The sequence below is a fragment of the Schistocerca cancellata genome, chromosome 1, assembly GCF_023864275.1.
Source record: "Schistocerca cancellata isolate TAMUIC-IGC-003103 chromosome 1, iqSchCanc2.1, whole genome shotgun sequence".
Classification (NCBI taxonomy): domain Eukaryota; kingdom Metazoa; phylum Arthropoda; class Insecta; order Orthoptera; family Acrididae; genus Schistocerca; species Schistocerca cancellata.
This window is the reverse complement of record NC_064626.1, coordinates 750,878,965-750,906,592: the sequence shown is the minus strand read 5'-3', so window position 1 is coordinate 750,906,592 and position 27,628 is coordinate 750,878,965. Positions and strand designations below refer to the sequence as shown.

Below are 27,628 nucleotides of genomic sequence, written 5' to 3'. Positions count from 1 at the left end.
TCATTGAATGAAAGAATTATTTGCTGCTTCCAATGTTGCCTGCTAAAGAGAATTACAAGCAACCACGATATGTTCTTGCATGTCCTCTGGAGTTGTTGGAATGTTGTGATAGACAATGCCTTTAATGCATCCCGAAAGAAAAAAGTCCAGAGGATGTAAATCAGGAGACCTAGAAGACCAAGTAACTGTTCCTCCTCGGCCGATCCATCTGGCACGATACCTTCTATTCAGGACACAACATACACGCAAGGCATTACGTGCTGGACATCCATTGTGTTGATACCACATAAGCATTCTGGTTCTTAGCAGCATTTCATCCAGAAGAGGAGGAAGAATTCGTTTGATGAAGTTGGCATACGCTCTGCCGTTTAGACTACCATTGATGAAATAAGGGCCAATAATTGTAGTACCAAGCATCCCACATTACACATTAACTCTCCATTGATGCTGATGTTCAACCTGTCTAAGACATTGCGGGTTGTCACTGGACCAATAATGCACGTTCCTTGTATTTACCTATCCTTTGTTTGAGAAGGAACGTTCATCGGTAAACAGAACATTGGAGAGGAAGTTCGAGTTGGCGAGGATTTGCCACTGTGCCCACTGACAGAACTGTACAAGATTCTGGAAATCATTCCCATGCAATTCTTGATGTAGGTGTACATGGTAAGGATGGAACCAGTGACGTGTAAGAATACAATGTACACTGGTTTTAGGAATGCCAATCTCGTGCTCAAGCTGTCGTGTGCTCACATGTGGATTCATAACAACGGAAGTGAGAACAGTAACTTCGGCAGCTTTGTCTGTGCAAGTGCTATGACGATTGCTTCGTCGTTGGTTGAAATTTCCCATTTCATGAAGCGTCGGGAAGGTGGGTTCTTGTCAGGATATCGCTCTCTGCACAGTTCCGCTGCCTGTGTAGCATTTCGCCTACCTTCAACAACAACAACAGAAACGTTATATCGATGTAATTTGTACGAAGGACAGCCTTTGCTGTATGCCTACTCTACAAAACAGTATTTAAAAGGACTAAATTACCAGTACAGAAGAAAACATTATTGCAATTACTGTTCTGCTAACTTACATTCCCCATAGATGAGTAGCATTTTTACCTTCTCTTCGTTGGTGTACATTCTACTCACACAACTACTAACAATGGTTGACACAATGACGGGTGTGCATTCTACTTATGTTTACATTTGTCCTCTGTCTATAGCACATGGATGTGTTCCATTACCCCGAGTACCTGCACTAAGTGCTGGGAGTGTCACTGTTGTGTTATGTAATTAATAATATTGAGTTTCAGTGAATCGTAAACTGTGATACATTTTTGAAAAGGTCTTTAGGAGAGGAAATCAATTACTGAATAAAAAATACAGGGTGCCATTTAAAAAAGTCATACCACTGTTCATATCTTCGTAAAAAAACAAAGCTGCAATGAAGGCAATCATGCTGATCGATGTCCCCCTGACGGCTAAAGAACATTTGCCTGAAACATTTTGTAATTTGCATCTGGACAAACAGTTATTTAGGGTGGTCAAGATAAATGGGACACCCTGTGTAGTATATAGGGTGGATGTAGAAAGAGAAGAGGGAGGAACAAATTGGGAGGAAGTATGTAATAAATGGTTAGGAAAGAAGGAACAGCAAATAGGAAGATGTGGCAAGGATGTAATATTACTGATAGATAGTGGTATTACATCAGGGATAGGGTGAGAGGATAGGGTGTGGGAATATTGATCTGGAGATGGTACAGGGGTGTAGAAAGCTAATAGAAGAGTGGATGTCAGAAGGGATGAGGAGAAAAGAGAGGAATTTAACGGTGGGAAAGATTGGTTCAGAAGGTGGAGAGGACAAGGAGGACATTACAGACTGTGAGGTTGGCAATCAATATCTGCGACACTGTGTGACAAACCATTAATGAAAAGATACTGATGTTTGATAAAGTAGCCTACTTCCAAATGGGATGCAAAGCTGTCGAGAGTTAAATATCATTATGTAAGATAACAAATGTGCAACAGCAGAATATATTATGAAAAGTACTATTCACACCTGATACACGTCATACCAAGGAAGTAAGGTTTGATCACCTGTTTTATACAATTGCCCCCTTCTCTGTGAAGAGCACTCAGCAAAACTTCACATTTCTTAATTTTCATCATTTAATAGCACAAATTTCTTACTTTTAATTATCTGTCATAAACGGAATACTGTGTCGCTGTTGGAAGAAAAGACTGGCCTAACAATGCACTGTCTCATAGGGAACAACTTCAGGAAACTGCTGATAACAAATCAGGACAGTGAGATTCAGTTTTCAAAATAATGTTTGGTTAATTCTTTTATAAATCACCTCCCTCCGAGGTTTAACCTCTTAATGTTTTTTTACGATTATTAAACACACAGAAAAGCTATAAGTGGAACTGTCTCGTTTAGTAACTGTGGTCATCCCCCCTCCCGCCACAAAAAAAAAAAAAAAAAAAAAAAAAGAGAGGTCAACCACCACTGGCACAGACAGTTAGAACACACCATCTCAAACCAATTTCTACTTAAGAACTGTTGTAGCACTTCAGTTCCATGAAAATGATTCTAAATTTTATAATCTTGTTTGGATTTCTTACAATGACAGTAAACCCTTTACTTACAAGTGAGCATGTGAGCAAAATGGTCACCCAACCACGATGTTCTCCACAAGGTCATAGGGAAGATTCTTTGTTTTTAAATTAAAAATTAACTCATTCCTAAGGAACATGCTTTCTATTTCGTTCTTCAGACACATTATGAAGTGTCAAGAATGTGGTTGAACAGGTGGACGACAGGGATGCATGAATGTCCGCTGCACTGTTGTGTTGCTTTCTTGTTATTACATTAGCATGTGATGAAAAGATGGATGAGGATGACATCTTGCCAAATAATATGAAAAGAACCACCAAGCGTAACATTCCCATCTAATGGAGAAACTATCATCAATAGTGTCTCATGCACTCAGTGGGACAGACACTGGAAAGATTTAATGGTTTAATTCATTGCAGTATGTTGGTGATCGGGAACAGTAGAGCACCCCACTTCCTTGTTTATCAACAACATGGTGAACTAAATGGTGAAAGTGAAATTAGCTACAGAGAGGCAAGAGTTTTTGGTAAGGACAAACTTTTCTGAAAATTAGTCTCATAATTTTAAGCGTAATTCAAATTATGAAACACTGATATGCTATGTGCTCTAGAATAGTCTTACTTCTGACTATCTATTAATCTTATGACATCTCACACTTTGTTACTATTTCATAATCTTAATCTAACATAGAAACTTTATTATTTTTTAATTTGTGTGTCAATCATCCCTGGACTAGACATTCCTGTGTTACTAGTAAGAATACACTCCTCTTATCTCAAACATTGGTAATGTATTTTCTATATGTATTTTTAATCACAACAATTACTATTAATCCACAGCAAAATGACTGTTGGATGTAAATGTGGAACTGCCAACCAGAGAATAGTGTTGTGTAAGAAATAATCTGAAGCAGTGTATTATTCTTCATTCTTCTAAATTTCTTGATAGTTCTCTTTTAACTGATCTGATACCTAAAAAGATAAATGCTATCACAAACTGAGTGTAATATAATGTAGGACTTACATAGCCCTTGCTGAAAAACACTGATTGCTTTAAATAACATGTCACATCCTTGTGGGCCTGTCCTTTATATTGCTTGAACAATTATTTTCTGTGCCCAGTGAGTACAAGGAAGTGGTATTGATTTCAACGTGAGGTAGAAAGATAAGTGTTTTTAATTTGGTTATTAACGCTATGGGAATTTTTTAGTGTAGCTGTTTTTCTTTTCTGTGAAGTAATAAAAAAACTTAAAAATTTTCAATCAAATAACAGCTGCCAATCAGTGTCACTGAGCTTGTGCAAGAGCAGAAGATGACAATTTATGAGTGGTGGCAAAAAATGAACCACAGCAGTGCTGTACTGAGTGCTGTGTCAATATTCTGAACACACGAATCTTCTGATAACAAAGACACACTCAACAACACAAACTAAGGGCATGTGGTATGGAGCCTAATAGCACATGATGACATGCATTAAACTCCCCACAGGGTAAGAGTAAGTGGGAAAGGTGTGTGATATTTTTGGTGGGACCTTCTTGGCCCATTTTATTCATGGGTGGGTACAATATAGAGAACATACATTATCTTTAGCACTAGCATTGTTACAATGATTACCGCAAACTCTCAATTATCTGGACGAGGATTATCTGGTTGGTTGCTTGTGGGTTATCTATGAATAGCTCACCCCCACTGTTTTTTCCTTGTTGGGGGCGAGGGGGGGGGGCAGTTGCAACAAACAAGCCTTAGGTATTCTGTCATAATTAGAATGAATATATTTGTTTAGTGTATACCATTATGCAAATGACTCATGTTTCACCACTGGGATGAGCCCCAAGCCCACCATGAGACATGCTCGAAATACTTTTCTACTGTTTCTCATTTCATCTCCTAGAAAATGTTGGGATTCTAGCCTTGTAACATGCACACATTTCAGAAATCCTTAGTTTCAGGAACTCCCTTAACACGCTCTATACACCACACAGTATTTACAAGGGTCGGGAGAGCATGATGACAACAGCAACAGCTCATTCGTGGAAGATAATTGCAATACCTTCTGCCGACAGACTCTCTGAAGGTCTTAGTAGTAAGGACGGTGAAACTGCAACTCATATGAATGATGTTTTACACTTTGCAGAAAATGAAAACCCTAACCAGGAAAGAAAGAATTAGAAACAGAAAAAGGAAAAAAGTGAAAGAACAACAGAAACAGGAAAAAAGTGAATGGTAAACAGATGTAGAAAAATTGCATACAGTTATTTCCCAATAATAATAATAATAATAATAATAATAATTTTGTGTGGCTCGTTGGCCTGGTGCAAGTCATTCAATTGGACACCACTTCGGTGACTTGCATATCCCTAACACAACCGAGTTATCCAACCAATGAATGAGGACCTATAGTTTAATATGGAATCTGAACCACATGTCATTTCTGGTGAATCCTCACATCACTGAGAGATCAAGCCTAGTTAAAATACAAACTGAAAAACCTGAGGTCCCACTGGGATTTACTGCTAGACCACAACGCCCCGACTCCCGAAAATGAAATGAAAGACAATAATATTAAATACAGGTTGTTTTGAGTGTATTTCTGAATGTAAGTAAAAAAGTGGACTTTCAAATGTGACTTGTAGCAGGAAAATAGTAGTTTCTACTAAAATGTTTATTTTTATATTATTATGTTGTCCATGGATAGGTTAAATATAGCAGAAGTTAGTGAAGTTTGGTGGCAGGAAGAACAAGACTTCTGGTCAGGTGAACACAGGGTTATAAATACAAAGTCAAATAATGCTAACGCAGTAGTAGGTTTAATTATGAATAAAAATATAGGAACACGGATAAGCTACAATGAACAGCATAATGAACGCATTATTGTAGCCAAGATAGACACAAAAGCCCACACCTACCACAGTAGTACAAGTTTATATGTCAACTAGCTCCGCAGCTGATGAAGAGATTGAAGAAATGTCTAATGCGATAAAAGAAATTATTCAGATAGTTAAGGGAGACGAAAATTTATAGTCAAGGCAGACTGGAATTTGAAAGTAGGATAACGAAGAGAAGAAAAAGTAGTAGGTGAATATGGACTGGAGGTAAGGAATGAAAGAGGAAGCCACCTGGTAGAATTTTGCACAGAGCATAACTTGATCACAGCTAACACTTGGTTTAAGAATCATGAAAGAAGGTTGTATATGTGGAAGAGGGCTGTAGACACTGGAAGGTTTCAGATAGATTATATAATAGTAAGACAAGAGATTCAGGGAACAGGTTTTAAATTGTACGATATTTCCAGGGGCAGATGTGGGCTCTGGTCACAATTTACTAGTTATGAACTGTAGATTAAAACTGAAGAAACTGCAAAAAGGTAGGAATTTAAGGAGATGGCACCTGGATAAACTGAAAGAGCCGAAGATTATGGAGAGTTTCAGTGAGAGAATTAGGGAACATTTGACAATATCAGAGGAAAGAAGTGCAGTAGAAGAAGAATAGGTAGCTTTGAGGGATGAAATAGTGAAGGCGACAGAGGATCAAGTAGGTACAAAGATGAGGGCTAGTAGAAATCCTTGGGTAACATTCGAGATATTGAATTTAATTGATGAAAAAAGAAAATATAAAACTGCAGTAAAAGAAGCAAGCGAAAGGGAATACAAACATCTAAAAATGACATTAATAGGAAATGCAAAACTGCTAAGCATGAATATCTAGAGGACAAATGTAAGCATGTAGGAACATGCATCACAAGGGGGTAAGATAGATGTCACCTACAGGAAAATTAGAGAGACTTTTGCAGAAAAGAGAACCACCTGTATGAATACTAAGAGCTCATATGGAAAACCAGTCCTATGGAAAGAAGGAAAGCAGAAATGTGGTAGGAGTATATAAAAGACCTATACAAGAGAGATGTACTTGAGGGCAATATTATGGAAATGGAGGAGGACGTAGACAAAGATGAGATGGGAGATATGATACTGCATGTAGAATTTGACAGAACACTGAAAAACTTAAGTAGAAACAATGCCCCAGGAGAAGAGAACATTCCCTCTGAGCTACTGATAGCTTGGAAGGGCCAGCCATGACAAAACTCTTCCATCTGATGAGCAGGATTTATGGGACGGTGAAATACCTTCTGAACTCAAGAAGAATATAATAATTCCAATCCCTAAGAAAGCAGGTGTTGGCAGGTGTCAAAATTACCCAACTATCAGTTTAATAAGTCATGGCTGCAAAATACTAATACTATTCTTTACAAACAAATGGAAAAAAACTAGTAGAAGCAGATCATGGGTAAGATCAGTTTGGATTCTGTAAAAATGTTGGAATACACGAGGCAATACTGACACTATGATTTATCTTAGAAGATAGGTTAAGGAAAGGCAAACCTACATTTCTAGCATTTGTAGACTTAGAGAAAGCTTTTTACAATGTTGACTGGAATACTCTCTTTCAAATTCTGAAGGTGGCAGGTGTGAAATACAGGGAGTGAAAGGCTACTTACAATTTGTACAGATGGTGAGTCGAGGGGCATGAAAGGGAAGCAGTGGTTGAGAAGGGAGTGAGACAAGGTTGTAGCCTATACCCAATGTTATTCAATATGTATACTGAGCAAGCAGTAAAGGAAACAAAAGAAAAATTTGGAGTAGGAATTAAAATCCATGGAGAAGAAATAAAAACTTTGAGGTCTGCCGATGACACTGTAATTCTGTCAGAGACAGCAAAGGACATGGAAGAGCAGCTGAACGGAATTGACAGAGTCTTTTAAGGAGGATATAAGATGAACATCAACAAAAGCAAAATGAGGATAATGGAATGTAGTCAAATTAAATCAGGTGATGCTGACAGAATTAGATTAGGAAATGAGACAGTTTAAGTAGTAAATGAGGGAGCAAAATAACTGATGAGGATTGAATTAGGGATGATATAAAATGTAGAATCACCATGGCAAGGAAAGTGTATCTGAAGAAGAGAAATTTGTTAACATCAAGTATAGATTTGAGTGTTAGGAAGTATTTTCTGAAAGTATTTGTATGTAGCTATGTATGAAAGTGAAAGATGGATGATAAACAGTGTAGACAAGAAGAGAAAAGAAGCTTTCGAAATGTGGTGCTAGGCAAGACTTTTGCTTCACTGCCTGTAGCATTATATCTGAGCCACGCAGTTGGGGCAATGTTAGCGTACTGTTTTGTAATGTTGGCTCCAGCATCAACTAAATCAGCCCCCCCCCCCCCCTCCCCGCCTCTCTCTATCATCTTGTTTGAAAGTTTTACATTTTCTTACAATTTTATTAAAAAAGACTGATCTGAAAATGAATACAATTAACTGAAACAAGGGTCGTTCCAAACCAAAGTGGTCTAGAGTGTCCCACACGACCATCATATATTTTGATAAAATTTTGTGTGAACATTTGCACATGTTCCCAATGAGCATTGGTAAAGTTTCCTGATGACTAACTTAATATTTGCAGAAATATAGTCATTTGTTTGGCCCCACAGTGCAACTTTCAAAAGCGTACCTCTGAGTTTTCAACAACTTTGAGATATCTTGGGCGATATTTTCTTGAAAACAAACAAAACTACACCATCTTGTACAACTTTTTGCATTCTCTTAAGAGAAATGACATAAAAATATTTCATGGGCAATTTTCATGTAGATAATTTGAGGCAAAGTCAGCCAAAAACCTAGAAGTTTGAAAAAATGTTAAGGTTAGCTTTTTATAATTTCGGAAGAAAGTGCACAATAAACCTAAAACTTTTCAGGTGATAACTTATCAACACTAGGTCACCAAATATAAACCTTCGTTATCCAACCAGTTTTGAAATTGAGGACTAAGTTGACAATTTCTGTAAAAACACAAAAATCCCTATTTTCAAACCAATTTAAAAATATTTTCTGCAAACTATTCCAACACTTTTTCCTTAGAAAGACCATATTCTAACCCACCCAAAAAAATAGATTTGGTTATGCAATGCACAATTATAAGGCCCTAAACTTAATGACAGGGGAAAGGTGCAGTGAAAATACACTCATATTCCGATGATACTCAAATTAAACTGGATTTTTTTACAGTTGTTTAACACTTCTGTGAAAGCTAATATTAAAAAAAATTCTGATGAGTAGGAAGTGGGCTCAAGTCAGAAGAACTTGAAAAAGTACAGAGAAGAAAGTGTCTTTTGTTGCAACTCATCATTGCACATTTCAAACAGTTTTTCTGCTGTAATAACTACAGAATCAAACTAGTTATGCACTTCAAAATTTAAATGTGCATTACCAAGGCACTGAAGATCACAGTAGTAAAACTGTTGCACAATAGCTGCAACAAAATTCTACAAAGTGCTTTCAAGTTTTGTCCAATGCGTACATAGCAGTCTTCCTGCCATTTCTTTTTTTTTTTAAGGTTCCTGTTAATGAGAATTTTGAATGAGTCTTTTTATTCTGAGATGCTATTGATGTGCTAGCTCAATTTTGGTCTAAAGTATAGTATATTTCCCATTTCCACAGCTGTTATTTATGTCAAACAGAAGTGTACTAATAAAAAAATATTGCATAAATTGTTGTTATTGTCCATGGTGGCTTACCAATTGTTGGCTTCACTTAAAGTGAGAAAACTAGCATCTTCATCCCCATGGTGCCAACACCCGAAGCTGTGCAACAGCAACCATTGGTGGGTTTCTTCACCACAGGATGCCAAGACTCAATGATTTGTTTCCATTGATTTGAGCCTGATGATACTTGTTTTTTAAAGTGTTCTAGGCCATAGCTAGAAGAGGTTTGTTTCATGACCTTAAGCTTATGTTTACTCCAGGCTACTTGAATTTTTTAGAGGTTTAATTATTTATTGTTGAATATCACAAGGAAAATTACACTACCCACCAGGCGCTGTCACTATTGGAGCTGGAATAATTGCAGTAACATGCTGTCCTGGAAGCTAACACTTTTCACTCATTGATCATAAGAAAAATGAATTTGCTGAGCCACATGGGGGCATGAAGCTGACTGAACTGTCATCCTGCTCAGTGGAAGTCTCTCAGAAGTTTCCAATCCACCACTCTTTTTCCATAAATGCAAGCAGCATATTGTTCTGACAGGAGGTCTGATGATGGTACAATGACATCACTGTCACTAATTTCGGCCACAAAAGAGGATGCATCACTTCAATATCTGATGATCCAAATAGTTGTTTTATCAGTTGGCAAAAAATTATTATTTTATCTAGTTTCTACCAGAGTAGGCTCATGTTTGTGTTCTTCTAGTGATGCTTTATTTTCTTCAATTTCTTCTTTGCTGATGAAAGCCAATTTAATTCCCTTATTGCTTTCAGTGCAGAAGAGAAACAGATTTATAGGCATGGGAATCTGCCTATTACCTGGCCCTTGCAATTTTGCTCTTGCTGCAAATCACTTTGTTGTACCTACAATCCCACCATAGTATTACTTTCCAAGACAAGTAAAAAAGTTATTCACTCTGTCATCATTCCAATATCTCTTTTATGACAGCACAGACTGAGAAAATTTTTGGCTTTTGTTATTGAGCACTGGAGCCATCACTGAAATAACGGATGTGGGAAATCTGAACAAACTGTGCATTTACATCTTTGACCAGCCCCTTTATAAAAATGTGAACAGTAACTCTGCCATGTCACAGTCACTGACAACACAAAAACTCATATACAGAGTACAAGTTCTGATTTTGGGGAAGTTGATGATAAAAGGACGGAATGATGCTTGACTATTTTCCCCATGGAAACCTTGCACTGCCATCCTGAATGATAAATGAATAGTTTTCAGAAAAATCCATTAGAATAATAAGCTCAGTCTCCTGTAAATCAAATTTAATGGCTTTGATAGGCAAGCTTTGATATTTGATTATATGACGACACCAAGAAAAGACTCTTCAACAAATTCATCCACTGTCATCTGCTTTTTGTTCAGTGTGTCCAGTTTGGTATGGATCCAGTGTTTGTACACAATAATTTCCTGTGGATCATGCTGTATGAAATAGCTAGCAACTGCAAATGCTATAGTTTCTGGTCCAGCACATCTTTCACAGCAATGTAGCATGCATTCTTGAAATTGCAGACTGCAAACTGCCACAGTGAGCTCAGATGATTCTCTCAAATTATAAGAAACACAAAAAGAAAAAACACTATCCTTATTAATGGATTTTTCATGTCCCTTAATTTTTTATAAAAAGAATTTTATAGAGCTAAATGCTTTTTACATATTTTTAAAAACACACAGAACTACTTTTTTGCAGTTTTCTGATTCAAGTTCACTTCTTCTTGTCAGGATTTGTAATACTGCTTTCCCCAGAAACTATTATGCAACTGTAAAAGTTAATAAAAATGTCAGATTTAATATGAGTACCAGCGGAATATGAGTGCAATTTCATTGCAGCGTTTGCCATTATTTTTGGGTCTTATAGGCTGGCACTCGCAAACTAAATCTAGTTTTTTAGGTGATTAGAATGTGGTTTTTCCAATGAAAAGTGTTTGCAACTTTGTTTTCTTTTTTTGTAAAAGTGAAAATAGTGATTTTGGCATTTTTACAATAAATGTCAATTTTGCCCTCAATTTGCAACTATTGACAAACAGTGGGAAGTGAGATTGCATACTCGAAGACCCTGCATTGGCAAGTTGTCACATCAAAAGTTTCAGGTTTATCGCACACTTACTTCTGGAGATATAAAAAGCTAAACTTCACATTTTTTCAAGGGTATATTTTTGGCTGACTTCACATCACACACTCCTGGAAATTGAAATAAGAACACCATGAATTCATTGTGCCAGGAAGGGGAAACTTTATTGACACATTCCTGGGGTCAGATACATCACATGATCACACTGACAGAACCACAGGCACATAGACACAGGCAACACAGCATGCACAATGTTGGCACTAGTACAGTGTATATCCACCTTTCGCAGCAATGCAGGCTGCTATTCTCCCATGGAGACGATCGTAGAGATGCTGGATGTAGTCCTGTGGAACGGCTTGCCATGCCATTTCCACCTGGCGCCTCAGTTGGACCAGCGTTCGTGCTGGACGTGCAGACCGCGTGAGACGACGCTTCATCCAGTCCCAAACATGCTCAATGGGGGACAGATCCGGAGATCTTGCTGGCCAGGGTAGTTGACTTACACCTTCTAGAGCACGTTGGGTGGCACGGGATACATGTGGACGTGCATTGTCCTGTTGGAACAGCAAGTTCCCTTGCCGGTCTAGGAATGGTAGAACGATGGGTTCGATGACGGTTTGGATGTACCGTGCACTATTCAGTATCCCCTCGACGATCACCAGTGGTGTACGGCCAGTGTAGGAGATCGCTCCCCACACCATGATGCCGGGTGTTGGCCCTGTGTGCCTCGGTCATATGCAGTCCTGATTGTGGCGCTCACCTGCACGGCGCCAAACACGCATACGACCATCATTGGCACCAAGGCAGAAGCGACTCTCATTGCTGAAGACGACACGTCTCCATTCGTCCCTCCATTCACGCCTGTCGCGACACCACTGGAGGCGGGCTGCACGATGTTGGGGCGTGAGCGGAAGACGGCCTATCGGTGTGCGGGACCGTAGCCCAGCTTCATGGAGACGGTTGCGAATGGTCCTCGCCGATACCCCAGGAGCAACAGTGTCCCTAATTTGCTAGGAAGTGGCGGTGCGGTCCCCTACGGCACTGCGTAGGATCCTACGGTCTTGGCGTGCATCCGTGCGTCGCTGCGGTCCGGTCCCAGGTCGACGGGCACGTGCACCTTCCGCCGACCACTGGCGACAACATCGATGTACTGTGGAGACCTCACGCCCCACGTGTTGAGCAATTCGGCGGTACGTCCACCCGGCCTCCCGCATGCCCACTATACGCCCTCGCTCAAAGTCCGTCAACTGCACATACGGTTCACGTCCACGCTGTCGCGACATGCTACCAGTGTTAAAGACTGCGATGGAGCTCCGTATGCCACGGCAAACTGGCTGACACTGACGGCGGCGGTGCACAAATGCTGCACAGCTAGCGCCATTCGACGGCCAACACCGCGGTTCCTGGTGTGTCCGCTGTGCCGTGCGTGTGATCATTGCTTGTACAGCCCTCTCGCAGTGTCCGGAGCAAGTATGGTGGGTCTGACACACCGGTGTCAATGTGTTCTTTTTTCCATTTCCAGGAGTGTATTATCTACATGAAAACTGCTCATGACATCTTTTTTTGTCATTATTTCAATTAAGAGAATTCAAAAAGTTAAACAAGATAGTCTAGTTCTGCTTCTTTCAATAAAATATTGCTTGAGAATTTATGTCTCAAAGTAGCTGAAAATACAGGAATGCACTGTTGAAAGCTGCGCTATTGGGTCAAACAAATGGTTTTAACCCCGCAAGTATCAAATTGTTCAAAGTAAAACTGTTCACTGGGAACACATGCAAATGTTCACATGAAATTTCATCAAAATCCGTGATAATCATACAAGAACTTTTTTCTGAAATGAGAGCACATAGCATGGAATGGTCCACTAGATATCATTAAAAATCCTTATGATCAACAACTGATTCAAATGCAAACACTGCATCAGTATACCCTCCATTGTGAACATGTTACATTTCATCAAGATAGTACAGAAGCCCCTACTTGATAAGATGTTTCTGAGCAACCATGCATCATTATATCACTCTTTCTGCATCAATGTGCAAAAAGATATGAATAATCAGCCACATCATGTGAATATGATGAAAAAAAAAAGAGAGGTTTAGTTTCATCTTTATCCTACAACAATGTATGTACTATTATTCAGCAGACTACATTTTTACTGAGTATTCTATCAACTTCTGTATACTTTAGCAACTTTCTGAACCTATTTTAACATTTAATGAAAATGTCCTGTCTTATCACGCTGCATGTGTCATTCTGTCTTCACCTTTTGGCACACCTTATACGGAACAATAGTCTTATTTTTTGCAGGTTCACAGTGAGTTTTTTCAAGTCAGTTGCAAGAGAATGCTGAATGTTTATATAATGTTAATGAAGAGAGGTAGTCCTAACAGTCAAGCAGAGACTGGTGCAATCATTTATTTCAACTGATCACTGTGTCAGCATACATACCTACATCTTAGAAGTAAAAACTACAAAAAGTTTTTCACAAGGAGCAAGCTACATTCAGTTGGTATCACTTGGAGTTAAATTTCCCAACTCACTTCAGAAGATATGCAGCACAAAAGATGTAGATTTTCAAAAAGAAAAAAAAAAAGTTTGGTCCTTCCCAAGCAATAGTAAAAAAAAAATTATACAAAAATAAAACTAATGTTAATTTGATTTCTTAGGCAAAATGCTGTATTTATAAGTACTTTTCAAGATGTTCCAAGCACATGTACGTGAGAGAAACTTTGCTATCAAAAATGTAGGTCTACTGTTGTGGTAGCACCTTGGGATAAAAATTAAATGAAGGGCAGCATACATTATGCTAGTGCACTCTCACAGAATAGGAGCAGCATAAATGTTTTTAAAAAATTAAAAAGAGAGATGATTAGGGAGAGGGGGAGGGAGGGTTGGGGAAGAGGGAGGAAAAGTGTGCAATCTGTATTTTTAATCCACTCTATACTGTTCATACAATATTCCGTTCAGTATAAAAATACATCAGCTGGCTAATGAGCCTTTAAAACATACACAGAGGTCACAATGCAAACACTGCAAGTTCTTTAACTGGATATAAGAGGTATTTGGAAATAGTGTTATAGACATACACTAACATTTTATTGACAGATATAGTGCTACACATAGCACAAACAGTAGGTGTGACAGTACTTACATAGGCTACTAAACTTAGATTTGTGAATACTGAGATGATGATAATTCCAGAATATTAGATAATCAGAAAAAATTAAAGCACCATCAAAGAAGGAGTTTATAAATTCTGAAACCAATTAATTATGCAGTCAGCCCATCAGCTTCTTCATTCATTATTTCCCTTTGCACATTTTTTAAATTTCTTCAAGCAGTCAATTACAGCTCATTCACTCTGCTGTTGCCGTCTTTTATGCCCTTGTCTTTCATTCCAATGTGCACAATGGGATTTCTTAGAAGCTTTAAGCTCATCACTTGACTAAAACGTCTGATACTGCTGATCCAACTCATAATGGAACTGTCATTTTTCAATCTCACCTAATACTTGGCCTACACTACAAAACAGTACACCACCACAACTAAGATTTCATATTTCCATTTGCTGGTTTCACAAACTCACAACCCAATTGCTGCTTTTCAATCTTACCTGTACCTCAGGTTATGTAATAAATAACTGTTGCCACAACCTGTATTCCAATAAATATTATATAGATACAACAAAAATATTGTCAGTCTTCTGGTCAGTGTATGTGCATTGTCACATGCCACAATACTACATCCGGAGGGGAGGGGGACGACACACAAGACATATGGCAACTTTACCGGTAAGTTAAGTTCTCCTGATGTTTTTAGTACATTATTATTAGCATTCGCCATTTGGACTAGACTTATTAGTGTAACATACTATTACCTACAATATCCTTCCTGCACTGTGTCTCATTGATCTTGGATTTATGGGACAAATCAGTTTACAGAATGCTGATTAGAAAATTTATAAGCAACAGAACCAAACAATTAACAAAATGCAAAAAATTGTGAGAGAATATACAAATAAATAACATATTACAGAGAAAAGGACTCAAATACTGCAAGAAAAGACTGTGCACAATAGACAGAGTGTACCACAAGGAAACATTTTCATTCAGATTTAAAGACTTCAGTGAAATGCTGTCTTAAAAATGTGATCCAACTGCAAAATGTTTTTCCATGTAGTATTTGCTGAGTGAATCTTGCAATTACTTCTGAATAAGTCAATATTGTGACAACACATCCCTTGATCGAAAGAGGAAAACGAAATCAGCAATCAGTTACAATTAACCAATCTGTATTTTTATTTCAGATCTAGATTTTGGGTATAGAATAGCTATCTTCAGAGCTGTATTTTTACTGCAGATTTTGATTTCAGCTACTGAACAGCTACCTTCACTGCTACTCAATAGCTCAAATCTAGATCAGCAATAGAAGTACAGATCTGATATGCAAATGTGCTTAATTCCTTCTCCTTTTTTCAAAAATACACTACAGTCACTGTGCACAACTGTTCTGATGGAATCAAATTTGGTTAAAATCTCTTGACAGTGTTTTATGCACAAAAATGACAACATTAGAATTCCCAAACACCCGAACAACGCTGCACATGAAGTTCCCAAACTGACACCACAGATCAGACATAATGCTTTTCTGAACTAAGAATATTCTCACACACAATTGCTCCAAAATACAACATAATATGAGATAATAGGATGACAGTAAGCAAGATAAACATGCCTTCACATTTCTTTGTCAGAGACAGTCAACATTACCCTTACGTAAAGATAACATCCAGTTTCTGCAAAATATCTTGAATCTGATGCATAATCCCATGTACATTTGTCACCCACCTTTAGTCACATGCATTTAAAATGGTTGAATTCACCTTTTGTTTGACCATCTTAGGACAGTAAAATTTCACTTTTACCCGAATTTCTTTTCATAAACTGTACGCATTACCCTTTGTTGCAGTTAATGGTTATTATGTTTTCTGAGAGCCACAAGATGACTTTAGTGACTACCATGTTAGTTAGGTTATTTACATTACAATACACATCTTTCACAATGACAGATGTGTGTCAGCCACAAAGAGCCTCTTTCTGAATTCATTTGTTATGTTTAATAGTAGATGATTCATACATCACACGAAGAAACAGACCCATAACAGAAACTTGTGGCAGCCCCCACTTTACATGACTCCAGTCAGATACAAATCTCTGCTCTATTTACTGACATCAGAGGACAACCTTCTGCTTCCTACTTTTCACATAGGAAATGAGCTATTCTTAAGTTTTTCCCCGATTCTATAACTTCACAACTTATGCAAATTATTGTATAGTTCATAAAAACAAATGCTTTTGTTAACTAAAAGAAACCGTGTACAGTTCTCAACCCTGCTAGAGCCTCACCCACAATACAACAAACTTCAATAGTTATTCAGAAAGGATGTGGCGTGTGCAGCATAAACTAGTGTGGAATACTGTATCAAATCAGTCTTTGAACTGAACACAACAACAACAACAACAACAACAACAACAAAAACAACACACTTTTCTTGAAACCAAAACTGCAAATGTGACAAATTAAGAGTAAAAGAGTACCAAGTTGTCCCACTATTCTCTTATACATTGCTTTATTTAGTTACATGAATGTCCTTATACACTGTTCTTCATCAGCCGACTCTTTCTTCACAAACAACAATATATATATATATATGAAGGCCACTGGAGAGTCAATGCCTTTCATCATGTGCCTGACTACCAATTTCGTTCCTAATTATCTTGTTTTATGTTTCCTGTGTTCCCAAAAGATGAAACCAAGCAACTGGTGCAAAGGTTAACATACTGGATTCACACCTGGGAATTTGAAATAGCTCTGAGCACTATGGGACTTAACATCTGTGGTCATCAGTCCCCGAGAACTTAGAACTGCTTAAACCTAATGACATCACACAGATCCATGCCCGAGGCAGGATTCGAACCTGCAACCATAGCAGTCGAGCAGTTCCGGACTGAGCGCCTAGAACCGTTCAGCCACCGCAGCTGGCAGGGAATTTGAAGAGCAGGATTAAAATACCTGCACAGCACTCCTGATTTGGGTATTTCATGGTTTCCTTAAGAGATTAAGGTTAATATGTATTGGTTACTTTGGACAGACCATGGCTCACTCACATTCTTATCCCTACTCTATCAGTTTGTGCTTTCTCTCTCTCTCTCTCTCTCTCTCTCTCTCTCTCTCTCTCTCACACACACACACACACACACACACACACACACACACACACACACACACACACAATTTCATCAGGTCCATCAAAATTTATGGTTCCACAAATCTTACTATGACCTGTGACATAGCTGTGTTGTGTTGGGTGACATCATGGTGCAATAGTACTTGAATCAAAGCATGTTTGCAGATGGCCCCCAGTGCTGCGTATTATGCTTCGAAATTGTTTGATAGGTATGCAACTGAGTCATCTGATATTTGGAATTTTGTGAGTGTAATTGATAGTGGAAGAGTCTGTGCTAGATTGCTTGTGAGTTACTTTTATGTTAGGAGTTATGGCTAATATACACACACTTGTGTTTGGAATTAGTAGTGCCATGTCTAGTTTATTGTTGGAGATTTAATTTCTTGTTTTGTTTTTAGTTAGTTATGGGTAGCATAAACAAGTTCACAACTAGATCCCTTCATCTGGCTATGGGGGATGACATGCTCACTATCAATAGGTTCCTTCGGTTACATGCACTAACTATCAAGTATGTGAGGGATCCATATTTGTAGAGGGGAAAAGAAGTTGACCAATGTTGATGTATCTCAGACCAGGGACCAATGTACCGGGTGATCAAAAAGTCAGTATAAATTTGAAAACTTAACAAACCACGGAATAATGTAGATAGAGAGGTAAAAATTGAAACACATGCTTGGAATGACATGGGGTTTTATTAGAAAAAAAAAAGTTCACAAAATGTCTGACAGATGGCGCTGGACTGCTACCGTGACGGGTGAGAGGTACGCCGATATGTTACAGAATCGCATCATCGCTAGCCTGGCTGATAAACACCTGCTGGAACGTAAGATGTTTATGCAGGATGGAGCTCCACCCCATATTGCTAGATGCGTGAAAGATCTCTTGCACGCGTCGTTTGGTGATGATCGTGTGCTCAGCTGCCACTTTCGTCATGCTTGGCCTCCCAGATCCCCAGACCTCAGTCCGTGCGATTATTGGCTTTGGGTTACCTAAAGTCGCAAGTGTATGGTGATCGACCGACATCTCTAGGGATGCTGAAAGACAACATCCGACGCCAATGCCTCACCATAACTCCAGACGTGCTTTACAGTGCTGTTGACAACATTATTCCTCGACTACAGCTATTGTTGAGGAATAATGGTGGACATATTGAGCATTTCCTGTAAAGAACATCATCTTTGCTTTGTCTTATTTTGTTATGCTAATTATTGCTACTCTGATCAGGTGAAGCGCCATCTGTCGGACATTTTTTGAACTTTTGTTTTTTTTTGTTCTAATAATACCCCATGTCATTCCAATCATGTGTGTCAATTTGTACCTCTCTATATACATTATTCTGTGATTTATTCAGTTTTCAAATTTATACTGACTTTCTGATCACCCGGTATGTGTCGTTCTCACCACAATTATGTATGTTGGTCTATTCAGGAAGTTTCTGGTTTGAGAATTCTACACTGGCTGTTCATGAGATGGTTTTAATGACTTACTATATTTGCTATCAATCATCCACTGAGTTTTGTGCTCGCAAGGTGGGGAGATCCACTAGGGGCCGACCACACAATAACCCTGGGTTCGGTGTGAGGTGGCGGTGGGGTGCATGGACTGCTGTAGCCTGTTGTGGGGTTGTGTATCACTGCGGGCTGCGGCGGGGACAAAGCCTCTCCATTGTTTCTAGGTCCCCAGTTCTGTACAATAAAATAGTATGTGTTACATTTTGAAGTACTGAGTTTTGGAGTTGGGTGTGGGTTCATAGTATTGCGGACTTCATTTGAGCTACGTATATATCAAGTGAAATTTGCAGTAGATGGTTTTGGAGATGTGTACGGGTCAGAGGTAACATGGGCTTCGTTTGAGTAATACAGACAAAGTGAAATTTCAGGTATCAATTTGTTTATGTCTTGCATTCTGTTTATTTTGGTTTTGTGGACTGCATTCATACTGGTTTTAGTGAGTCTGTATTATTAGAAGTGTCGTATTTTTTGGTTTGTCCCTGCCCAAAACCTCCTAATTTCAATGGTTGTCGTGTTAATTTCACTTTATTGATGTAATTAAATATTTTGCATATTACTTATGTCTTTTCATTACTGTAGTGACTGACATCATGGTCGCCGTATTGTTTATTATTGAGATAGGTGTGTCCCCCAATTTGATGACATTACGGGTCAAAGCCAATGGTATCACAATCTTTGGCCAGCCACTTCATCTGCTGTTGGCATAAATTCTCATTTTCCTTCCTGCACCCCCCCCCCCCCCCCAAGTAAAAAATTCCTTGCTTCAAAACATATGCTACTTCCAAAGAAAACAGAATACATGCAATGGCACGAACTATCATGATACTTGGCGCAAAAGTAAAAATTCCAACATCTACCAAGTCAACACAAGAGGATACCTTTTTTTTTCCTTTCCTTTACCTACAATGTATCATAAGTGGCAAGTTTAAGCACTGCATTGCTACACTAACAACATTTAGAAAGTGATAGCAATGAGTTGAGTAATTCTATTTTTGTAATTCTATCTTTTATAAACATCAGCACATAGCAAAATTTTAATGCTACAGAAAATATCAACCCAGAAACAGAAAACTAATTATCGTGGAAAAAGTACTTTAAAAATAGGCTAATCAGAATAGTTATTATACAGAGACCACAATGATGTGATAAATACTAAACTACAGGAGTAGAAATATTTAGCTACCAATGCAAGAAATAGTGACGTCATCCCTAATGCAAAAGAAAAACAGATATGACAAAACCAGAAAAACAGATATGACAAAACTGAACAGTACGACAGCCTGAATAGGTGTTTTGTGCATCATGGGATGACATGAAAAGTTTTAAATAATTACATCTGTCACTGTACGTTTACAATAAAATAAATAAAAAAATGCATATTATTTCTATTTGGTAGGCTCCATCACAGCTATTCAAGAAACGTGGGTTTTTTTTTTAAAAAAAGTCCAGCTATCTAACTGAATGTTAACAAAGTATGACCAACTTAAGTTTTCAGTGACAACCAAATATGTCCATTTGACAACTTAACACCACACACTGGAAAATTGCTCATAGCTGAAACTATGCAGCAGTGAAAAAGACAACAAAAATGAATACTCCAATCCAGGTTACAGCATCCACTGCAGAGGAATATTGACATTCACAAAAATTTATTTCATCTGTAGAACTCATAACTAAAATAATTTACTGTAATTGCAAAAACCTAAACTGAATTGCCATTACCCTCTACCTTCCCCAACCTATAGCTTTCCCCTTCCTGAGGTACAGACAAAGGTTTGGAGAGCTGAGACTAGTGTTTCCACTATCAAATGTAGTCCATCCTTGTAAAAATTAGACCTGTAAGCATGCAAATGCCTGTATATATTAACAGCATAATTTTCATATGCTGTGATAATACATGTCCGATTTCCTTTTTAAAGTGATCCGGAAATTACTACTACTAACAAGAGAAGTAGGTAGCCTAAGTGGATGTTCCATTCATGACAACTGTATTACAGTCGGGGCTTAACTTCTCCGACAGGTCAGGGATAGGTACGAAAATCGGCACTGTCCTTTTAAAAAAGTAACCATCTCACTATTTGCCCTAATAAACTAAGACAAACTGAAAGCTGAATGATAGTACATATGGGAACTGAGCACCACTCCTTCCAAATGGAAAGCCTTAACCATTGCAATACCCTGCTTGGTTTCATTAAACCAAGTAAACTGTGTCTCGGCTACAGCTTAATACCAATGCTTCTCTTACATTGCACTACAGCTACAGTCCACATGACAAGAAGTTCCCGAGAACTAAAGTGGACATTGCACAGATGATCTGCATGCTTACCACAAAAAGTCTCAATCTTATTTTGCTTATGTTTCTATGGCAACATCACAATGTTGCCACTGTTTAGTCAACTTTTGCTCCCAAGCAGCCTTTAACTGTTCATTCTGGAAAATTGACAGCAGAGTTACTCCCACAGTTACACAGCAATTCTACACATGCTGGAGTAAAATTACAATTTCATACCGACATCCCACAAAAGAGCCTAATCTCCAATGTTCATATGTTCACTTAACTTTGGAAATGTATGCCGATTCATAAATATGTCTTATGTACAGCCACAATGAAGAAAAAGATCAGCACTGCAAATAGAAAGTAAAGGTTTTTAGTTTTGTCTCACTGACTTAAGGAGAAGTATTAATTCCACTGAGGAAAGAGGGGGAACAGATCGCTGACACTTTTTGAAAGAACTCATTTTGGAACTCGTATAATGTCAAAAAATGGAATCTGGAGGACGAGATGATAACTTTTCTATATTCTCAGCATGTTAACAAAAATTTGCGTACTACCAAAGCGAGCATCAAAATATTTCCTGTCACTGCAACCCTGTGATATTGGAGGCAAACATTAACTAACTTACATAAATATTTATTAAAGTTAGAAGTTTTTGAAATAACAAACACACTCATGCTTCACAAGGCATGTGATCTAGTTTCAAGAAATAGGTTCAGCAATGTTTGGGAAAGGACACAGTAAACATCAGCTGTGCTTTGATGGATATCAACAGAATGTTTCTAAAATTGGAACAAAGTTACCAACTTTTGACCTCAATGTCAACAATAATTTTAATATCAGCTGACATGTGGTGTAAAACGTCAACTTTGTAGACCACTATTTGTTTCAATAAGCACTGTTGATAGGTGCCGATATTGCTAATATTTGATTTATACTCGCAAATATTAATGCATGAGACTATGAATGAAAAACAAAGTTGAGTATTCAGGTTGCTAAATGCACTTAGTGTTTGTTCAGGAAGAAATGGTATATTTGGGCATTATCTGACAATCAATGCAATGAACCACACAAAAAAAGAGAGAGGCAATTAATATATATGACTTGAGTATTGACCATTGGACAGAAGACTCCTGGATGGCAAATGTGAATGTAGCAGTATGCCTTACAGTGAATTCATAATTTGAAAGAAATAAAGTAAGTAGATCCTTAATTATTTAAAGTTTCGCATGAAATAAAAACTACAGCACAAGATAAGTTACAAAATAAGCAGAAATTCTGTGGTCTGTTACCATTTCTCTAAACAGAGAAAAATTGGCTCAAATGGCTCTGAGCACTATGGGACTTAACTTCTGAGGTCATCAGTCAGAGAAAAAGTCTCAACATTATTATCTGACAGGTTGGAGATGATTTAAAGCAAGAACAGAGAGACTGTAGCTCCCCATTCTCGGTACACAAATGTCAGTCAGCTTGGTTCAGTATATTAATTTTTGGAAATACGGAAGTGTACGATCCCGCCCGTCTGCTTTGACCCATGACGTCACAAATATGGCGGAAACGACCATAAACCACGATTCCAATATGGCGCATATGAAGTCGGTAGGTACACATTATGAGGACGAAAATACATCGCAAAACAAACACACACACTTTCCACAAAAAGCCTAATAACACTAACGGGACAAGCGCGGGAAATGGGGTGTTTTTGGGTGGGGGCAAACTAAATATAAACAAATTTGAACATCCACCCCCATACAAAACCACACAAAATGACGAAAGAAACTGACATCACAAAACTCCACAAATACCACTAAACACAATATCTGGAATCGGACACTTCCCTTGACCTATATAGCTCAACAGCAGCTCCCGATCCCATAAATCAGGATCAAACACTTTCCTTGGCCTATATAGCTCAAAACATCTCCCGATACCAATATCAACATACACAGCCAGACAATGGGATCTTAACACTTCATTTGACCTGCGCACTGTTAATTTTATCCGTCTTATCCATTCCTGAACAAAAACAACAACCGATTAATTTTACTAAAATTACCACACGATGTACAGCGAACAACACTAAATTAACCTTTACACAAAATCGTTAACTCACTGAAACGAATTCCACTACAAACACAGCCGACACTCGAACAATTCTGGATAATAAGCAAAAGCAAACTGAGCCCATTACACCACACCAACGAAAACCCTGAACATACCACCAGAGAGCACAACAAACCACAACACGACGAAACATACAAACACGTCACACTCACAAACCAAACTCCGCGCTGTCATGACGTCACACACGACAACACCGTTACGTCACGGGTCAAAGCCGACGCGTGGGATCGGACGCTTCTGTCGACCCTAATTTTTTTTCTTTTTTTTTTTTTACAGGAGAGTCTTCTCTCAGCTGGAAATGTGTACATATGTTTCTAAAAATCAGTGGAAGTATTTAAGATCAATAAGCATTCAGTTGTCACATGATGAGCCTTGCAAACTATATCCTGATGATCAAAAATGTGTTAATAAAAGCAAGCTATATAATTTTACTACAAAAAAAAGTAGAGCACTTTAAAAGGAAGCTAGTGTCTATTACAGCAAGTAAACATTTACCACACAGGATTGAAACGTTTTTCTTTTTATAGCAAAAGTGTGTGCTGTGTTGTATGTTTATGACACGTAAAACCACATGTAGTGTTAGAAGGCAAAACATACTCTAGCCTTTAGTGAGCACCGGTCACTCAGGTTAGCTTTTCTACATCTCAAATTATTATGTTTCAATTTATAACACAATGGTGTTGGCACAAGCCTGCCTTTAAAAATTCAATACTGTCTCAAGCATGATGTGTTTTATGTTATGACTGATCACTGTCACATGTGTGCGTGAAAGACAACAACATAATAAACATTTGTTCCATTTTAAGATGAGGAATATGTATATGAATACTGATAAATGAAACTAGAATTATTGCCCTTTTCAAAGTTTCTCTTCTATGGAAAAAACTAATGCCTCTGGTTCATTATTCTTTTTCAATGGCTCATTACATCAACTACATTACGCTTACTTAGCATTCTCATATATTGTGCCAAATCAATTCCCTTTGTCAGAGGTATAGAATACAGCCTCTCAATTAGACCCATTGACAACAACAAATCTAATATATAAACAGCTACGATGAAAGTCTTATTTTGCAAATTTGTAACTGATAAAATCTCTGTCATTACTTGGTCCTAAGACTAGCACATGAAATGGGAGTGTAAACTGGTTTATCCTACAGCTGTAATGTTGTCGAAGCGGTGAACTGTGGTAAAAAACCAAACTACACACATAAGCTAATGGCCTCATTCATGTAGGTGGTATGCTCCAAATAGAATATGGCATATGCAGAATATCTTCTTTTCGAGGCAACCAACAGCAGCAGCAGCAGCAGATACCAATAAAAATTCAGGACAACACACCTACATAATAAACAGGTGGGAGAGGCCGCTGTCAAGCAGTATGGCACAAGCGACTACCAATGACTCTAAACACAGCCCCCCCCCCCCCAATTTGAAATTATATGACCAAATAAATATTTGAAATAAACATCTCAAGTGCTCTCTGCAAACATGTAACAATATTATGTGTTCATACTGGACAGTTATGGTAATAAACAAAACACCCATGAATACAAAAATAACTAAAAATTATAAATCTTAATTTTAAATATCAGGAAGCGGCCTAAGCGAAACTAGAATGTGTCTCTGGTAAGGAGAATTAGGCTACACAGGTGAAAGACAATGAGGGATCCATGGAAAGAAAGTAGGTGAAACAGGCAGATATCAGTTAACTTTCATTCTCTCATTTTAATAGTAAAAGAATCTCATACCTAGGCAGAAGAAAACATATTTGGTAACTATAACTTCATGTCATCCAATTATGCAATAAGCTGACCAGCTCATTAATATCACTTTCTGTGACCACCAAGAAGTAATTAAGCAGAACAACATATGGATGTAATGCATAAGTAATTACTTGGTGTAAGCTACAAAATTAGTATCAAAGTAACCTGCGACAGCTTTACTGCAGTGTTCTGTTAATAGTAATTTACTCCTAAAACTTACCTCTGTATATCCCATGGTGACAAGCTGCGAAACTGCCTGGCGAAGAACAGATAGGTCTTTTTCACTATTGTTGCCAGAAGCTGCACTCAGTCCACTAAGTCCTGATGCTGAACTAACACCACTAGTTGTTGAGAGAGTGGAGATGGTACTTGCTGCACTTGATCCTACAGTTTCACCAATTCCTCCAATGTTTGCAAATGGCAGCAATGAATTACGGATCTCCTGAAGAGCCTTTTGATGGTATCCCGAAGAGCGGGTGGACGACTTGCCCGACGTGGCAGGGTTCATAGTGACGATGGACTGTTGGCCCATACTAGGCCACGCGGGCAGGCAACAGTCACGTGCCCGCGGGCCACTGTTGCTCCTCCTTCATCCACTACTACACTTGTTGACACTTAACAACACTATAATTCACCGGATATTTAAAAGTAGCACAACACATGAAAAGCACACGCCTTCAACACACCACTTTGTACTAAACACAGTGATACAAGTGTTAGCTGCAGTCTGATGAGTTAAAAAACAGCCTGCTAAATATAATCATCATTTGCAGTGGATATTCATGGGACGGTAGGACGTGATGAAACATCTTTGCAGGCTGTCTCTGAAACAAATAAATAAATTTCATTTATCATTAAGACAATAGGTTTAGCAGGACTTCAGGTACCAATATACATGAAACACAATACCAAAGAAAACATTACTTAATATTATTTATCAAAAAGATCAACACTATCAAAACACAAGGTTAATAATTTAACAAAAAAGAACGATGTCAACATCAAACATTTTGCACACTACAGAAAACAACTGCAAAATATGAGAGGTCACTTATGGGCAAATCACAACATTCCTTTAAAAAAAGTTTGGTTTGTTTAACATTCTAGGATGGTTATTCGTGTAGACCTATTGCAAATATGTTGCCTGTACAGAAAAAAACTGCCTTCGCATATAATACTATTGGGAAGTCGTAAACACAGTCAACCCATATAATACTATTGGGAAGTGGTATACACAGTCAACCCCATGTTTAACATACGATATGTTAAATAAAAAGAGAAATAAAATCGATAATATTACTCTTCAAACTAAGTTAGCGAATTTATTTCTATGATATCTGATATATGATACATCCCTTAACAGAATACGTACTAAACGAAGAGATGCGTGCTGTCACAATAAACACCTGAGCTTGACAGAGCTACAGACATCACTCCAACTTAACATTTTTTTTCCTTCACAGTAACTGTGGGGAACTAACTACCGCTTCTACTTATGCCAACGACAATTTGTAGTTTTTTACTAAATGCAAAATTTAGTGAGTTTCACAATACAGCGAGGTGTGTTAACAAGAAAAAATGGTTGGGAGACAACATTTACACAGCCCGTTGTATATACACTCGTAGGTCCGCTGTCATGTCGTTCCATTTTCTCATCATACCATAGAAAGAAACAGTACAATGATTTCAATTGCAGCAAACCAAAGACACGAATAAATTAAAAAACTGTTACGACTCACAATAAAATGTAACAAAGGAAAGAATGCTGAAAATATAAGTTGGCAAGCCACTGGCAGCCATCTTGTGCCACATTCCGCAGTAACAAGATGACATGACTGAAGTCAAATTACGATTACGTTCGAAAATACACTATACACAAAATACTTTTTTCTGTATGCTGTTTCTAAGGTTGTCAATTTCACGCTTAATGTCAAACAGCTGATATGATATATGATAAATAAGGTAGCGAAATAACTGGGCTCTGCTGCTAAATTCGGTATTACGCGTCTTAGAGCCATATCAAGGAGTAAATCAAAATAGAAGGTACGTAAGGTTATGGAACAAAATAAAAGCTCCAGTTTATTTAATCTTTAAGTTCTTATGCTGCATTAATGTCAGATCGTGACATTTAGCAAAGGCAAAACTCAACTGTGCAAATGCGAAAAATAATACATTCCTCAGTCGACCATAAACACAAAAACGACGCAAAGGTTTGATGAATTCGTGAATATGTAATCGATCAATTTTTTCGATCGAGCAGAGGACGTGATGGATCTCCACTGAATAAAATACTGAAGTTTCATTCCACTTAATTATTGTTTCCTGTATGAAAATTGCAGCTGGAACACAAAAATAATCTACATTAAGAATGTAAAGCTGTCGTAAATCTGGTGGTTGGTTGGTTGATTTGAGGGGAGGGGACCAAACAGCGAGGTCATCGGTCCCATAGGATTAGGGAA

The 27,628-nt window shown here is 38.1% G+C and overlaps 1 protein-coding gene across 3 annotated transcripts in view; it reads right to left on the bottom strand.

Annotated features, from left to right (window-relative positions):
• The window catches only part of LOC126186005 (serine/threonine-protein kinase Warts-like), a 209,146-nt gene extending 181,762 nt beyond the window's left edge, over positions 1-27,384 (bottom strand). Inside the window, exons 1-2 of one of the 3 annotated variants that reach the window (XM_049928176.1) lie at positions 27,319-27,384; positions 25,390-25,993 (exon numbers count right to left, since the gene is read on the bottom strand). In XM_049928176.1, coding sequence (XP_049784133.1) covers positions 25,390-25,701 — 312 coding nt within the window. In that variant the 5' untranslated portion in view covers positions 25,702-25,993; positions 27,319-27,384. Of the gene's footprint in view, positions 1-25,389; positions 25,994-26,541; positions 26,840-26,908; positions 27,192-27,318 lie in introns of those variants that run through there. The other 2 variants (XM_049928174.1, XM_049928175.1) reach the window with 2 other exon arrangements.
• Positions 27,385-27,628: the final 244 nt, after the last annotated feature.